The 17900-nt window shown below is 44.7% G+C and overlaps 1 protein-coding gene across 3 annotated transcripts in view; it reads right to left on the reverse strand.

Moving 5' to 3' along the window:
* LOC144934595 (protein PALS2-like) overlaps positions 1–17900 on the reverse strand; it is a 221460-nt gene that overhangs the window by 3560 nt on the left and 200000 nt on the right. For 2 of the 3 annotated variants that reach the window (XM_078860576.1, XM_078860574.1), the window contains exons 9-11: positions 14899–15060; positions 11272–11474; positions 4609–4737 (exon numbers count right to left, since the gene is read on the reverse strand). In XM_078860576.1, the coding sequence (XP_078716702.1) occupies positions 4609–4737; positions 11272–11474; positions 14899–15060 (494 nt within the window). Of the gene's footprint in view, positions 1–1199; positions 1303–4608; positions 4738–11271; positions 11475–14898; positions 15061–17900 lie in introns of those variants that run through there. The other variant, XM_078860577.1, reaches the window with a different exon arrangement.

Genomic DNA, 17900 nt, shown 5'->3' on the forward strand with positions numbered 1-17900 from the left:
TGAACATAGCCAACCATGCCACGATTTGCATGGTGAATACTGGACGGTGATAATGCCGTTTTGCAATGAATGGTTATCACACTGGGCTTGCAATCAGGAGATTACAAGTTAGATCTCCCCGCTCAGTAGTGGAAACAATGGGGCCAGTTTTTTAATATCTCCCTCCTATGCCTGCCTCTGTCCACAAAGCAGTATAATGAGCTGAGATGACCTCAAAAGATTTAAATTGTCAAATGTCTGCGTGGGGTAATTCCCAATAGGTGTATAAAACTGTGACCGCCCCTGAGATAGCCTGGTATGAAATGCGGCAGTCTTGCAAGCGAAAGCAGAACACAGAAGATCAAACTTTAATCACTTGACTTACGGTTATCTACGCACGTTACGAAAGAAGTTCAGAATACATTGTACATGCATTGATGCCTAATTTATTAGCGAGGCGCTTGTGAGGATTATTCCACCCACCTACGGAGTGCTAATGCTCTAAAGCATTACATCCCAGCGTGATTTGAACAATCTGAGCCCAATCTCGCATGGAAGTTCTGTTGCCAAGAAACAGACCTCAGCAACAAAATTGCTCATTAAAAAACAATTGGATAAGGGATGCAAGAAAAATGTTTTAAACGAAATCTGTGAGTGCACACAAGTATCGATGCAATTTGACGAATGTGTGAAGAGACAAACAGTTTTAAAACGAAAGCTGTTCGTTCTGCACCCTGCGGTAAGCCATTCGCTAATAAACACACACAATTCTGAGCCGCATTTTCTGCGGCACACCAATAACTGTTATTAGTGCATGAACTTTCAAATAAAAATGTACAAAAAAACTTGGAATTGGCAATGACAACCCTAAAATCACCCCGAGCAAGTAATATGACAATATGCAAATCTATTTTATTATTTAAAATAAGTATGTCGAGGGTGTATGCCTCCTATATTGCATGTGAGCACTGCAGTCAACTGATAAATATAATTGTCCTGAATAAAAATCCAAGTTGAGGGGTCAACTCGGCTCCTCATCCCTCCAGGGTTGATAAAATCTGCACCGCTCCGTTAGAAGTAAACCATCGCGAGCAACTGCATTCTCTGCTCATCCTCCGGTGGACTGGACAGCACTAATCGCGCTACTCCCGAACATATTGTCACGCGGCCCACAAACATAAACCTGGACGTACAATATCCACATTGAGTACTTGCCATGCGCTAGAACAAGGATCGTCAACCAAAGTAACATAAAGAGCCATGACGTCACGAAGCAGTCCTTCGGGAGCTGCACGTGGCCCTGGAGCTGCAGGTGGCAGACGCCTGCGCTAGAAGAAGAAAAGTTGTCAACCAAGATGGTTCGATGAAGAGACTGACCCCTGCCATGAAGATCTTCAAGCTCCACCCCATTGGCTCAAAGGAGATGAGTTCCACTCCAATGTTTGTGTGAGCAGGGAGATGCTGCTTCTTGACTTTGAAGGTTTAAGAGCTCGTGTGATTTTTCAAGGTGTGTGTGTGGATTGGAATACATAAGTAGTGTCAAATTAAAAAAACCCAGCATGCACTACACATCCCATTTCAGGATCCTCCTGAAAAAAAAAATGAATTTTCGTGGATATGTAATTAGAAAAAAAGTGATAAGCTCATCACTCTTCACGGTCTGGCAATTGTCCGTGGGTAATAGGGCACGAAAGAAAATGTGAATAGTATTTCACTGGCTATCCTGGAAATAAGCAATGAGAGGAAGCAGGCTGGAGATGAGAAGATCGGAAGCAGAGACATAGGTGATGTAAAAACCCAACTATTTTTAGTGGCATGCTGCTGAAGAGTGTGATAGATTAGTGCTGTGGCCATAGCAATGTTGTGGGGTCTTGTGGTGTGAACCTGTGCAATTATTTACAAAAAGTTATTGTTTTATAGTAAAAAGTGCAAAAATCTATGGGGGAAAAAAACCCCAACAGAAAACAATATATGCGGTCTGGACCTCATAGAGAAGTAATTTAAATTTCTAGAGGCCGTTTTTGTATGCTATGTCCGTTGCTTACTGGATCAGGGCCAGTTTAATTTAAAAAGTGATAAAAAGTTCGAAAATATATCCTCAGGTCATGTTCTTGGTTCTTTCGGCAAAGTCACGTGCAAGTTACATCCAAATGAGCCGCACAATCCTGCCCATAACCTCATGTTGACTTGTAGCCAATATGGGGGAAACATTATTAGGGCAAGTTATGACCATGTTTGGGCAAGAACGGGGTCAGTTTCCCAAAAGCCAGTCTTTGAGTCTTCCTACGAGTTCTCGTTTTAATTTACCACTCTTCTCTATTAAAACACAAATCAAAGGTTTATTAGCAGCACACACTTCTGATGGCTGGTAAAAAAAAGGTGTCAGTTTTGTTGCCAGATAAAAGGGTAAAAAAACAATTATCATATTTTGCTACTGGCAAAGGAGGTTCCAATGGTGTAAATGCTTACCCCGAGCTCTCATACTCTGATGGTGCATTGTCTTTGAGTTGTGCGCCTTTTGGCGTCATCTGGTCCAACACCATGTGAGACTAGGCTCTAAGAAAAGCTGTCTCAGGTGTGGACCAATCAATTTCAAGGACAGTGCATACATTATCAGAGTTGTGTTTTTTGTCTACATTCCGACCGCAGGAATTGTGGTCAATGCAAACATGACTCCTTGTAAAAAAGGTGTCAGTTTTGTTGCCAGATAAAAGGGTAAAAAAAAAGTATCACATGTGTAGAGCCTGAATTATGGCTGTGCGTAGGAGCGGGCTAAAAACGTCAACACAAAAGTAGCGTCGACATTTTGGTTCCGATGCATCGATGATTTGACAACGACGTTGATCCCTCTGACAACGTCGGCAAATCCTCGCTGTCCATTCGACATTTTTACGGCCTGAACAAAAAGCTCATTGGTGAAACAAAACCCTGAGTCCCTCTCCAAAAGCCATTGGCCGGTGTATCCACTGTAGATAAGCTTTGAAGTTAATTTGCTGGAGACGTAGAATTCAAAGTTTTCTGTTTGGTCGAGTGCTTGACCAAAGATAAAAATTTTTCCGATAAAATGATTCACGATTGTTTTTAACGACGTATCCTGGAAAGTAACTTAAGTTTGCGAGCGTTCAGTCTGCAACAACAGTTTGTCTCCAACAACAACTATGCAATTAATCAATCACGAGCTTTTTTGCCCGTCCAAGGACGGGTGTGTATTGCAGTAAATCTGAAATATTCAATAGAAGAATTGTTCAGCTCATGATTATTAATGAGGGGGGGGGGTGCCCCATGTGGATTGACGTCACCCACTACTGGTTATTGGGGAGGAGTGCGGCATGTGGAGTGACGTCACCTGCTCATGATTATTAATGAGGGGAGGGGTGCGGCATGTGGAGTGCGCGACCTTCTTGTGCGTTCGTGTAAATTTCCGCGTGGTGCATGAATATTAATGAAGGGGGGAGGGCTCTTTTGCAGTGACGTCACGCACGGATGTAGCACTGTGCTGCGTAGATTTACTTTTTTACCGTCACTTTCTGTAAAGAAACGTCATATTTGAAGCGACTTTGTGTAATACATTATTTAATTCAGCTCGACCTTCCTCTGCGTTAGTGTAAAAATCCACCCGCTCATGAATATTAATGAGGGGGGTGGGCCTCATGTGGAGTGACGTCACGCGCGAGACGGACAGACATTTCTGGGTGATAATTATCGTAAGTAATTATCTTCTTTGAGAATAAAAAATGTTTAGGAGTGGGAGTGCTGACATTTATGGAGCCCACTGCTATGGCAGGGTCCATGCTGCAACCGCTTGGGTATGAATAGCCCAGGGCAGAAAACGAGTACATCATTTGAGTGGGCAAAGCTTAGTGGCAACATTTTCTTTATACGGCCAACACAATTGAATTACTGCGATACACTTTTCAACTGTAATCGCATTCAAATACGATCTACGTTTATAGACATTGTAAAAAAAAAACGCAATTATGTGTTTCGGCTGGCATTGACAATATCAGAGTCCGGTCTGTGCCGATTCATCGCGTTCCAGTGCCTCACGGACACGGGCACAGCCACGCTTTGGGGATGTCGCGCTCGGGAATGGTTCCCGGTGGTTATAAAACCAATAATTACACTGGTCAACAAAAAAAAATAAACATTTTTTTCTGGCCTGGACTTTTGCAGCTAATTTCAGGGTGTTGATTCAAAATCTGATCTCAGATTTGCTCTATCACATCTCATTTTTATGCTATCGGTATACCCCATTTTCATTGATTTCACCCGAAATTAACTCTGTCCCTTATGATTGCAAGTTGTTGCGAGTCAGTGACTGCTTTAGTGTTAAAATATAGTGCTGTATTTTTATGATAGTGTGTTTATAATATAATTTTATGTAGATATCCACATTTATTCTGCTGTTTTTATTGAAAATGCAATATTTGATATCTCAAAAACCTGATGCGATAGACAAAAAAACTGATGCCAGATTTGGAATCAGCACCCCAAAATCACCTTAAAACCGTTGGGATACCTTATGCCAGAAAAAAGTGTGTTGACCAGTGAATTATTGGTCAGATTCCAGATAGGGCCTGTAAAAGAGAGAGAGCCCCGAACGGGCCGTGTCCGCGAGGTGCCCCTCACCGTCAGGTGCTTGCTGGTGGCGCCGGCGTCGAGGGCGGCGCGGTGCATCGCGCGCAGCGTCTCCAGCGTGGGCGCCGCCACGAACACCACGAAGGGCATGAACTCCGCCGTCCGCAGGACCTTCAGGGCCTGCGGGGCAGCCGGCAGGGTCTCGTGATTAACGCGGGGGACGGGGGCGGCGGGGGACGGGGGCGGCGGGGCACTCAAATGAACTGATGACTCGTTTTTTACCCTTCTATCTGGAAACAAAGCTGACCCCTTTTTTTTTTTACAAGGAGTCATGTTTACATAGACCAAACAAAAAACATAACTCTGATAATCATGATAATCATCAGAGTTATGTTTTTTGTTTGCATTATGACTGCAGGTATTGTGGTCTGTGTAAACATGACTCCTTGTGAAAAAGGTGTCAGTTTTGTTGCCAGATAGAAGGGTGAAAAAAAACAATTATATTTTTTACTGGCAAATGAGGTTCCGGTGGTGATGACTCGTTCTTATATTGCTGCGAGGTGAGGGGGCCCACTGAGCTGCACAGATGTTCTTCACAAGCGACCTGGCCATCGCAAATGATAGCTCGGCCGAAGGTGGGCTCATCGTCACGTGGACATTTATAGCGGACAAGCACTCGAAACGTGTGAAAAATCCACGCGACCACGGGGAGAACGTGCAAACTCTCAATATCCAGCAGGCGCCAGGGTCTGAATCGAACCCACGACCTCCTGTATACGAGGCGAGGGAGTTAACATTTCGCCACCGTGGCACTTTGGGGCTGCAGACCAGTGCCTGAGATTGTGAGGGCTACCCTCCCCACCGCACTTCCGATAAGCACGGTTTGCTACGTACGGTGCGAAAGAAGTTTAACGTACGTACGTGCATCGAGTTTCGTCGCAACAATGCGCTGCTGTAATAATGCAAATAAATAGAAGTAGGCAAGGCAGTTTTTTTTAACCATAAATAACCAGCTCAGGAGATTTTTGGGTCTGTGGTATCAATGTTACTCTGGAGGACTCGGTGAAGTCAAACCAAGTCAGGGTCACCTTACTTAAATGCAACTGAGACTGATTCATCTTAAAGACCCAAAAGGCCAATTGTTTAAAAGCAATTCAGTTGGTGCATTCATGTGTTTGATTAAACGTTTAAACTTGAGAACGCCATTATATATATTTTTCCATATAGTGACAGACATTCCTTAAGGATGCCTTGTTATAAATACATTTTCTTGCAGTGAACAGAAACATTATAGAAAAATGAAATACTTAACCGAGCAATTGTTTTAAAACGCCTGAAGAAAAAAACATGCACCTACCCATCTGAAACGCTTTCGGCTGCTTATGTAAATGTACGGTAATAAGCGATGCATCACACGGAGTGGCGCATGATAAAGTGGGCGGTTGTTATGTTGAATTTTAATCTGTCTTTGCCTCGTACCAGCAAGGAAAGTGATAACGCTGCACCCCGCATGCAATATCAGTTGCACAAACTGGGAAACTTTCACAATAAATATACAAACAAGCAAAGCAAACAACATTTTGTTACTCGGCCGTAAAAGCAAACATGACGCACAATTTATGAGTTATTAAAATAAAATGACGGGCCAAAACATTGCACATTAGGAACCATGGAAGACTGGTAATACAAGTCCAGAGAGCATTTGGGTGAATGTGTCTAACAAAGGAAACAATGATAGACACTCTCTCTCCTGCTGTCTCAATTGCTCACCGCAATATGCATACATTAGCCAAGTTCCTATCTAAGGAGTGCAACTATGTCTTTGTTTACATGCTGGAAATGACTTAAAATACGTAATGCGAACATTTGCTCAAGCGTTTCATCTATGTACGGTTGTTATATGTAAAAAAATATATATACAATGCAAAATAATCTCCCTTTTCAAGGTATTACAACATTTGCAGCCAGACAAGCTATACATGTTGCTGACATGCTGACATGGAGCATTATTTTGGGGCACCCATTGTATTTCCCGCACCTCCGATTATCACGGTTAGATACGTACGGTGTGAAAGAAGTTTAACATACACTTTGTGATTTGGTACTCGGCATATTGCGCTGTCTATGTACTTGTGCTGTCGTATTGTAATCTTGTAGCCGCCACTAGGTTGCAATCGATATTACAACCTAGAATCCGCCTCCGCTATGTTTATTGAGCCAAAACTAACGACGTGGAGAAATGTTTGTTTGGTGAGTAACAAGAAGGCTGTTGTCGTACTGATCGTAACGTTGCCTTGTGTATTTGACCAGTCTTGATAGGTGCTCGCTAACTGTGTTCGCCCACTACTGTCTCAAAGAGTGATCATGGACAGACTGGCACCAACCATGAGAGTGTGCAATTGTCACTATGGCCTCAGGACATAAATGAAGGTGAGTGCCACCAGGTTGCCTGTGTGAGCAGGACAACGCATCTGTTATAACTGAAGAATCTTAGCCTTGTCGTATTTGTGCGCATATATAAACTATTTAAAACTACCAGGTAAAGCCCATTGAGCCGAATGGCTCTTTTTGAGAAGCGACCTCGCCACAAATGATAGCTCAACGAAGTGGCTTATCGGGTGGAAATGTATTGCAGTCGTCAAATACTCTCAACGAACGATTATAAATGTGAAGGGAAAAACCAGAGGACCCGGAGAAAAATCCATACCAGCATGGGGAGAACATGCAGACTCCAAATATACAGGCGTCAGGGCCAGGATATAACCCATGACCTCCTGTATACCAGGCGAGGTATTGAACATCTCGCCACAGCGACACGTAGATGTGCTTGCGTGTGTATGGCAGCGTCTCTGTGTGTGCACGTGTCCTGTGTGCGAGTGAAGGCATTTCAATTACAACTCGAAATTGGCAAAGGTGTACACAACATTCATCCGGATGTGAAATGGCACACATTTCACATTTGCATTTTTTCGTACATTTTATTATTCTTTTACGTCTTTTGTCAGAGAGTGCAAGCAATTGCGGACGGACAGGAAGAAAGGATTCACGAGATTTGGTGCCGGAGGTATTTTTAGATCAGACTGGCACTCATTTAGCCAAGCATGATTGTGTGCTTCCAAGTAATCTCTCGTTCGTTCAGTATCCCTTAGCCTATTATTTCTTCTTTGCAAAAGTACTGCGGCACATTTCATTTCTGCTAAATGGTGTTGCCGCTCATGGGCAGGCCTTCACGCGGTTAGCTTGTCCATTCTTCTTTCTAATCCAAATAAAATATATGGCAGTGCCATCTTCTTAGGTTTTTTTTCGGTAAAGTCACGTAGGTAAAACATCAAAATGAATGAAAATAAAATAAAATCAAAAATCACGACGTTTCGGAGGCAACACAAGTCTCCATCATCAGGTGGGACCGTCACAGCCAGATTAGCTGCATGCAGCTAATGCAGCTAATCTGGCTGTGACGGTCCCACCTGATGACGGAGACTTGTGTTGCCTCCGAAACGTCGTGATTTTTTATTTTATTTTATTTTATTTTCATTCATTTTGATGTTTTACCTACGTGACTTTACCGAAAAAACCTAAGAAGATGATTCCTTGCAGTCACGAAAGCTTCAAATCTAGAATATGGCAGTGCGTTTCAAGCCATTTCCAATATTCTATTCATGAACAAATTGGAGTTTGTTTTGATTAATTGGCTGGTGTGGTCAGTGAAATAATGTCAGCGCCATGCAGGATATTGGTGTGTCCAGCACCTTGACTTGCCCTGGTCAGAATCAGGTGACGGCTTCATATATATATGCTGCACAACATTGCTAGAGGGAAATAAATAAATAAGCAAATAAACAAACATCAAAATACGATGTGCAAATCCAATCGAGAGTGAATGAACACATCCGAGTTCTAGCTTTCACCTTGTCGATGCTATCCATACGTTTACTACGGTGCTATTGCTGAGAATGGCGATATGTTCAGGAAGTAAATGTCGATTTAAAGCTTTCGTGACTGCAGGGATTCATCTTCTTGGTTCTTTCGGTAAAGTCACTACGTGACTTTACCGAAAGAACCAAGAAGAAGTAAATGTCATCGTTGAGGCCTGCTCGCCACGAGAGGGCTGCAGGAGAGAGTTGTAGTTTTGCTGTTTTTACATTGAACGAGTGCAGACGACAGTGGTGTCCTATCTGGCCCACAGTTTGGGTTGCATGGCCACAGTCACATCACTGCGTCTTGTTTTTAACTTTCCATTAATGAAGGGGATGTGCGCATCGGTCTGTTGATGTTTTTGATGTGGTCGATGACTTTCCCACCGGCGCCTTCGAGGAATGTCAAAGCCCAGGACGTGCAAATGTTTGGGTTTCAAATGAGGTGTTTCTTTTGGATATCTGCGTAGCTTCACTCCATTCTCCAGCATTGTGCCGGCTCTGGGTGAGATTGTAGCATGGCTACAACTTGATCCCACAAGGGGGGTAAAGGGTTGTCATTGGCAAGAAAACGTGTAAACCCCCTTGCAGTTTGCATGCCTCTATGAATAATTTTCTGGCAGAATATTCACCAGAACAAGGAGCCAGGGGATTTGTGTCGGCTTCAGTGTTCTGGTTATGATGCACATTGCATTATCTAATTGCGTGCTTAGCAGTTCTGTGTACGGGCTCCCAGGCCAGGCTGGGGCGCAGTGCCTCTGCCAATGAGTAGCTCAGTGAGAGGGCGGCAGTTCGCAGCACATCAGCTGACGCGCCCCAGGTCGTTCCAGCAAGTTTCTACTGCAGGGCGATTCTTGATTTTGTCTAATCACAGATCTGTTTTACGTGGGGTTTCAAAGTAAGACTTCTATCCATGATAACCCCGAGATATCTTGGAGTGTGCTCAAAGCACATTGGGCTACCGCAGAAGGACAACATCAAGGGTGTACATCTGCTGCGTGATTGTTCAGGTGCAAAGCGCTCGTGGTGGTTTTGGAAGGATTTGGTCGAACTCTCTGGAGATGGAAATATGTCTCCGATAAAATTAGATCGGCTGTTAGAGTACCGGCAATGTTCTGGGGCTTCGTGCCCTTTGCAGCAAGGTCAATGCTATCTGCATATATGAACTCGCGAGATAATGAACATAGCAGGTCACTCATATATATAATGTGTTTGTGACGATGCTAGTACCGAGCCTTGAGGGAGGCCATTGTTCATAATTCTATTGTGACTGTGTTTACCAATTAGATGTTAGCGTACACTGAAAGTGCATTTGCTGAGCATCACATCGATTAGATGTCCAGTAGAATGTCATCTGATTACTACAGCCAACTTAAGCAGCAGGCCATGATGCCAAACAGTGTCATAGGAAGCAGAGAGGTAAATCATTACTGTTCCGGTTTTCCGTTGAGTGATGGAAACCAGTTTCTACCTACGTATGTATGTTGAACCCTGCTAATCGGAGGTGCTCTGTTGATTTTCAGGCATCGAGGCTCCGCAGGAGCTGCTAGGCTTTACGGCCGGAGTGAAATCCAAGTCTGCAGTGACGTCTTCCCAGCGTGTTTCTTCGTGCAGAGTTAAGGGATACCAGCAGTTCAGTGCCCTTATCTTGGTCACCAGTTCTGATTAACTTTTTCAGGAAGTTATTTTGTTTCATGACATAGCTTTTCTAATACCCCCTCGGGATGTTTTTTTTTGCAGCAGATGTCAGAATTTTTATGCATTCATAAAAGTGTTGTGGCTTTGGTTCCAAGATCTTCAATTGGGCTTTTCGTTTGTTGATCGTAGCCGGGCCAGTCGGCCTTCCAAAAGTTCCAACGCAGCCCAGGGTTTTGAGGATATGATCGGTATGAGTAATCCAGTGTGCGTGACTGCCACCAGTCTGTGTTGTCTCTTTGTAAAATTGTTTATAATTGTTATTGTCCTTTTGAGATGAAGCATGAGTTTGGATTATAGCCTTGTAATTTTTATCGGGCTGAGTAAAATGTGCCTGGCCGTTTAGGGTCGTATATAAGGAATGCGTCTCGTGCCAATGGCCATTCCATGAGTTTCTCTCCAGCTTCATCATTTTTTGAGTATCTCCATTGTGTGCGGTGGCTGTTAAAGTCGCCCAAATTTATAGCCGGGTGAGTGGCTGCTGGCAAAGGTGGTGGCAGCCATTCCTTATTCGGGGCCTGTATACATTCATGACCAGCAACATGGCCGACTGTGACGGTTGTTGTTGATGCCTTGTCGCACGTGGTGGTGGACTTGAAAGCATAGTCATTTAAGCCTTGCCCAATGAAGGTGGCGAGGCTATTTTTAGGATGGTAGATGGCACAGCAACAAGGGTACAAACATTTAATTCGTAGCTTGTCGTCTTCGTGCTGTCCTCGGCATGCGCCTCCTCTAAGGCAATGCCGTCCAAGTTGTTTTCCGTTAGGTCTCCAGCCAGGAGGTCATACTTAGGTCTTCAGAGTCCTATATTTAGGAGTCAAAGTTAATGCTCGACACGCATCTGAGCCAGGAAGAGACACACTTAAGTTTGTTGTTTAATTTGTTGTCCTTCCCCCCGCACCTCCGATTAGCACGGTCGGCTACGCACGGTGCGAAAGAAGGTCAAGATACATACGTACCCACCACCGACACCAACCCACTTGCCTGCCACTCATCCACCGACCACACCCGCACTCAACGTACGTCCACGAAGAAGTTCAACATACATACTGTACTACAGCACATTGCCAACCGACTGCGCCGGGATGACTGTGAGCCGGCTCACCTGGGGGTTGACGTCGAGGATGCACATCTTGCCAGTGCGCACGACGCCGTGGATCGACTCGATCTTGGTGCCGTACAGGTTCCCCTCGTACTCGCCGCTCTCGAGGTAGCGGCCGGCGCGGATGTCCGCCTCCATATCGGCGCGCGACACGAAGTAATAGCCCTGGCCTTCCTTCTCGTCGTCCCTCGGAGGCCGAGACGTGACTGTGGAGCAGAGCGTGGGAAGACAGAGTGACCAACAGATAAACGCAATGTGAGCAGTCACGGTTGCGAGATGTTAACTACCTCGGCTGGTGTGCAGGAGGTCGTGGGTTTGATCCTGACCCTGAGGACGCCTGTATATTTGGAGTTTGCATGTCTCTCTCCTCGTGGTTGTGTGGATTTTTATCCGGATCCTCCTGTTTTTCCCTCCATATTTAAAAGCCTAATTTTGGAGAATTTAGCTGCTGTAAATTTCCATGTGATTAGCCACTTCGTTTAGCTCTCATTTCTGGTCAGGTCGCTTCTCAACAAGAGTGATGTAGCTCAGTGGGCCTTACCTGGTAAAGTAAAAATTTGTTTATAGTTTAGTTTAGTCAGTGGGAATCTCTCACAATTGGATACTAAAAGGGGATTAACTCATTTCAATTTAAAGCTTTCGTGACTGCAGGGATTCATCTTCTTGGTTCTTTCGGTAAAGTCACGTAGAAGGGAAATAATAAAATAATAAAAAGAAAACATAATAAAATAATTCTCACGACGTTTCGGCCACAACGCAAGCAGCCGTCACCTGAGGACGGCTGCTTGGGTTGTGGCCGAAATGTCGTGAGAATTATTTTATGATGTTTTATTTTTATTATTTTATTATTTCCCTTCTACGTGACTTTACCGAAAGAACCAAGAAGATGGGATTAACTCATGTTCCGTATGAGGGGGGCAGTTATGAAACGAATACTACTTTGCATAGAGTTATCGGTGTTCATCCAATGGAAAGAGTGGCCCCTTGCTCTGGGTATGTGGAAGTTAAAGCCACTGGCTTTGGCCACCAGTGGGGATGACCACCACTCAACAATGCTTGTTTGAGCAGAAAGAATTTCAGAATTTAAATGTATGTTTTGTTTTAACTATCATCACTTGGTTGCCAACAATGATAGATAATTTACGCTTTGTTTTATGAGTTTGCTCTTTATTATAGCTTTTGCAGATGGATATAATTATTTAGATTATTGCATCAAAAGTGCATGCATTTAGAACACACTATGAATGACGTATACAGCTTTACCCTTTCATCTTTTGAGAGGACGTATATAACCATAAACTTTATTAAATCAGCTCGTGCAGAGGACAGGCAGATGCATTTATCACAGGATTATGAGAGATGGCAACAGCTTGGCGAGGCCTTCATCCAGAAGTGGATCGATCATCGATGATGATGATGGCTGGTTTTCCAAACAACTACGATTCTTATGACACTTATTTCAAGAAAAAAAAATGTAATGGCTGTCAATTGTAAATCTGCATAATCCACCACGCCCGTTTCTAGAGTGATTCAACATTAGTGGAAATATTCGGTGTACAATTGGCTCTATCACTACTCTTATCTTAACATTTGCGCTGATCATCTACCCAACAAAAGGCTGGAAAGTGTTTTTTTTTAAGCAACAATAGAATCGAGTTCATATTTTGCAGATACGTTGTAATATCATCATCACCATCATCCCTGATTATTAATCTAACCCTACAATGGATAATAACCATTATTGTCGGGATGGATATTCTGTTTGAACAGTCTATTTCATCAAGGTATGTAATCGGCAGAAGCATATTTCTCACACCGCGCGTGGTGTAAATTAAAAAAGGTGCCACTCGCTGTGCCATCAGAGCCATCGTTAATGATGCTTAAATCATTTACAAGCACACGGATGCAGGAGAGCGCGCACGCATTTGCTTTGAATACACACCCTCTATATTTGCCTTTGAAGAAAACCGAGTGCGTGACCATATTATTTATTTCTGATGCTGCATTTTAATGGTAAATTTTAAGGAAGCCTATCAAAACTGCATATTACATGGGACAGAGGAAGGTGATTTTGAAAGAAAATGTACATTAAAAAAATACATATCAAAGGCTGCTCTATGTAATTTGTGGGTGTTGATGCTCGGCTATAACAAAACACACAAAAAAGAAACGCACCCTCTTCACGATGCAAGGAACTGTAGAACACGTGTGCAGCCACCCACAAGCTGGCGTGACTTGCACCGATAGGTGTGGACACATTCATCGGAAACGCTCGCGCTTTGAGTGGTATCAGGGAGAAATCGGAGACCCAAATCTCTCCCGTGACAGCGATGGTCGCCATGCGACCGGTTTTATAGAGCAGAAAGTGCGCACGCAATTGGAATGGCTTTTAAGCTGGTTAAGGTGATATAACAACTCGGTGCTACAAAACACGGCCCAGTGGCACGGCGATCATTATCGCTAATTCAGGTGCACGGTTATGTCCACATTACAGTATTCATTGTCTTGCCATCACGATACCCGGTTTAGTTGTTGTTGGTGGTTTAATCTAAAAAAACACAGAGACGTTGCACACCACACACGATACTGAAACGCACAGCATGCAACTTACACACACATACAAGACACAGACAAAGATCACCCGTATAGCCTACATAGACCGCTGGGGCAAGTGCTGTTAGCGAGCACCTGTGAAGGCCAGCATGGCACACAAGGGGGTGGGTGGCCAGCACTACACCATACCAGGTACTCATTTGAGGCTGAGTCGACATAGGGGAGGCCCAGGACCGGTTCAGATAATTGTCACTGTGTGTTGGCCGTGAGCAGGAATCGAACCTGGGTCGCCAGGTTGATAGCGTTGCACGCTAACCACTACACCACCGCTCCCCAACACCCAATGCACACCACACGTGCAGCAACAACAACAGTAGCCATTGCGCCAGGCTACGTGCACGTAAGAGGCCAGATAAAACCTCAATGGGCTCACGAAGGAAGGAGGCCACGAGACAGACCCAGACCGAGTTGACTGGAAGATGTTCCACGTGTAATCCCAACTGCGTGGCGCATATACCCACTCGCCCCGCTCGCACACGTAGCAGGAGAGAGAAACCCAGCGGCGTGCAAGCATCGTGCACAGCTGCATGCACAGCGCACGAACAAGGCACATACAGCGCACGTACAAGGCACATACAGCGCACGTACAAGGCACATACAGCGCACGTACAAGGCATATACAGCGCACGTACAAGGCATGTACAAGGCACATACAGCGCACGTACAAGGCACATACAGCGCACGTACAAGGCACATACAGCGCACGTACAAGGCATATACAGCGCACGTACAAGGCATATACAGCGCACGTACAAGGCATGTACAAGGCACATACAGCGCACGTACAAGGCACATACAGCGCACGTACAAGGCACATACAGCGCACGTACAAGGCACATACAGCGCACGTTCAAGGCATGTATAAGGCACATACAGCGCACGTACAAGGCACATACAGCGCACGTACAAGGCACATACAGCACATGTTCAAGGCACGTACAAGGCACATACAGCGCACGTACAAGGCACATACAGTGCATGTACAAGGCACATACAGCGCACGTACAAGGCACGTACAAGGCACGATCATTCCGTATCGCGAAGGGTTGGCCACGAGCAGGCGGTTCTTGAGACTTCGCCGACCGACCCCCTGCGCTCCGATGAGCATGAGCGTCTTCCTCTGGAACGGTGGCATCTTGGCAACTTCCTCGTAAATCAGGATCTCGTGGCGGTCGAACTCTGTGGGGAGACACCCGCGGGCTCGTAAATAACCACAACCTGCGACAAATCGCGACGCTCTGCATCACTGTGGTGTCTGCTCGCACGTGGTTTATGTGCGCGGTGAGCGTTGCACCGACTGATCCGGACCGCCGGTGTGCTTAGGGGTGCCGAATTGCCATTTGGAAAGTTGTAATCGTGGTTCGGGATTGATTTTGGTCCATTATACCTCCAGGCTCAATAACACGAGTACGGCTCTGTGGGATGCCAAAAGTGGCCATTCTTTGGAGGGAGTGGTTCCCATCACAGAGTATGGAATTTCTCCTCTTGGCTCTAGACTATTAATGAAGATGGGACGTGCAACTACGATGCTTATTTGGGCAATCATTTTGGCACTTTTTTTTGGCAAAATGACAACAGTTTTTCCCTAAAATTGGGCCCATGCCACATTTTGCAATTCATGCACGGCTGATTCAACACACAAAGAAAACGTGGCCCGTTCGGCCACGATGGATTCCTTACGGTCAGAATCATCCACTGTGGGGTGGTATTAGGCTTTTGGCGGAGCCAACATGAGCAAAAAAAAATGTACCCGTAAAAACAAAGTTTTTCACTATAAATCCTTTATATGCGTGGCATCGGGGCGGCTAGAGTCCTCTCGTCCTCTAGCTTGAGATGGCTGCCACCTATGGGTGAGATGATTGTCTGGCAGCATTAAACAATTGGTAATTAAATATTTATTTATTTTTCCCTAAACAGTGTAAAATTTTGGAGAAAAAAATTCACGAAAATGCATTGTCACGCACAACGAGTCTGTGTGCAAAATGTCAGCTCGATTGGATCACGGGAAGTGGGTTAAAAAGCGACCGAAAGATTTGCACGGTCCTAAGCAAGCAAGTGAACTTAATATAAAGGATTTAAAAAAGGTGTCTGCAGATATGCGTAAAGTTTCTGCCTTTGTACGGAAATAGCGGCAAACACGCCCGGTGGGCGGGGGGGGGGTTCGTGCGGGGAGCACTGAGAGGCCAAGTTGACCAATACCACCCCTAATCTACGTGCACGCGTATCGCCCCCTGTCCGAGAAATGTTAACGGAATGTCTGAATACATTTACAGCAGGTTTTCGTGCGCTCTAAACCGTGGAATTAAAGTGGTAGAATGGAGACATTCAACGATGACGATGAAGATGACAATAATGATACAACTGTTGAAGATGATCTTGACACGATCATCATGATGGTGATGATGCTGTTATCACTGTTCCTGCTGATGGTTCTGCTGCTGCTGCTGATGACAGTGATCGTGAAGATGACGATACCAAAGAGGTTGTGTTCCCAGGAAAGCTTCACTCAGACCTAAGACTTACTTTTAGAAGTGATGAAGCTAAAACACCCATAAAAAACCCCACACTTTTCGGGGATAACACTGAAACACCCAGAGATAGATCCACGTATCCACTTTAGGTTAAGCATGTTTGGAACGTTCATGAATCGCTATGTGATCTACCAACCCTAGCCTCCAAAGTGATGCAGGTATTGTGGCAAGGCCGTAGCCATGGAATCAACATTGGGGGGGACCAAATCTTCCCGGGTGTCTACGGTCCCAACCCATCAAAATATCTAAACTTGAAAACTCATATCCTGCCTAAAATATTAAAAAATTCACAAACACATGGGATGGATTTTTTTTTTTACAACAATGTCTAATAGTGTATTGTATTACATTGCTCTGTTTATTCTTTTTACCTTTTCTTGTTACATTGTATGTAATGGCAGAGATTAGGAATTTATAAAGTACAACCATAACCACAATCATATAAACAGAAATCTATGCATTGATTTATATGAAGACAAGTCCAGATATTGTGGCCAAGGTTGAGCAAAGTGTTGTTTTTATTTACATAGCATAGCAATTATTTTTAAAGCAATACATTGGGGGGGGACATTTTGAGCATATTTGAATATTGGTGGGGGATGTGTGTCCCCCAATATATTTATTATAATTACGGCCTTGTATTGTGAACACACCGCACCAGGTTAACATTTGTTCAGGCTGAGTCGCTTCATGGAGATGTTCACAATACGTTCTGATACCACTCGGCAACCGATTTGTGCCATGACCACACGTTGGTCGCCAGGTTCATAATGCAGTGGACAAATCAAATCGTTACTCACATTGCACACACAGCAGCCACAAAAAAGATACAGCCTTAACAGACTGTTGGGCTCAGTGTGACGAGTCCCTATGGAGGCCAACACAGCACACGAAGGAGTGGTGCGGCTAACACCACCGCCTTTGTCTCGCCAGTGCTGATATCGACACATTGCACCGGGAACTCATTTAAGGCTGAGGCAATCTAGGGGAAGCCCAGGGTCAGTTTGGGTATTGCTCATAACTGATGTTAGCCACGGCTGGGAGTTCATCTCAAGGTTGCCGGGTTAAGAGCGCAGTGAGCTAACCACTGTGCTACCGCTCTACCATGAATTATGTATGGGTACATATATATACTGTAAATAATACAAAAATGTGCAATTCAATATACAACAAAAATCCTGCATAGGAAGATGGAATACATAATTCCAGGTATAAGTTATAGACAACAATATGAAAGTGTGTAAACACCGACACATGAATAATGGCTCTTCGATTTCAAAGAGCTTTGGAGCCCCACTTGTTTCATTTGTACGAACCCGGCGACCTGGGTTCGATTTCTGCTCGCGGCCAAAACTGTTGACGATTATCTGAACCGGTCCTGGGCCTCCCCTAGGTCGATTCAGCCTCCAATGAGTACTTGGTGCGGTGTGTAAACATCGCCACTGGGGAGACAAAGGCGGTCAGGCGTGGTGCTGGCCACCCACCCCC

This window comes from Lampetra fluviatilis, chromosome 10 (genome assembly GCF_964198595.1).
Source record: "Lampetra fluviatilis chromosome 10, kcLamFluv1.1, whole genome shotgun sequence".
In the NCBI taxonomy this organism is placed as follows: Eukaryota; Metazoa; Chordata; class Hyperoartia; order Petromyzontiformes; family Petromyzontidae; genus Lampetra; species Lampetra fluviatilis.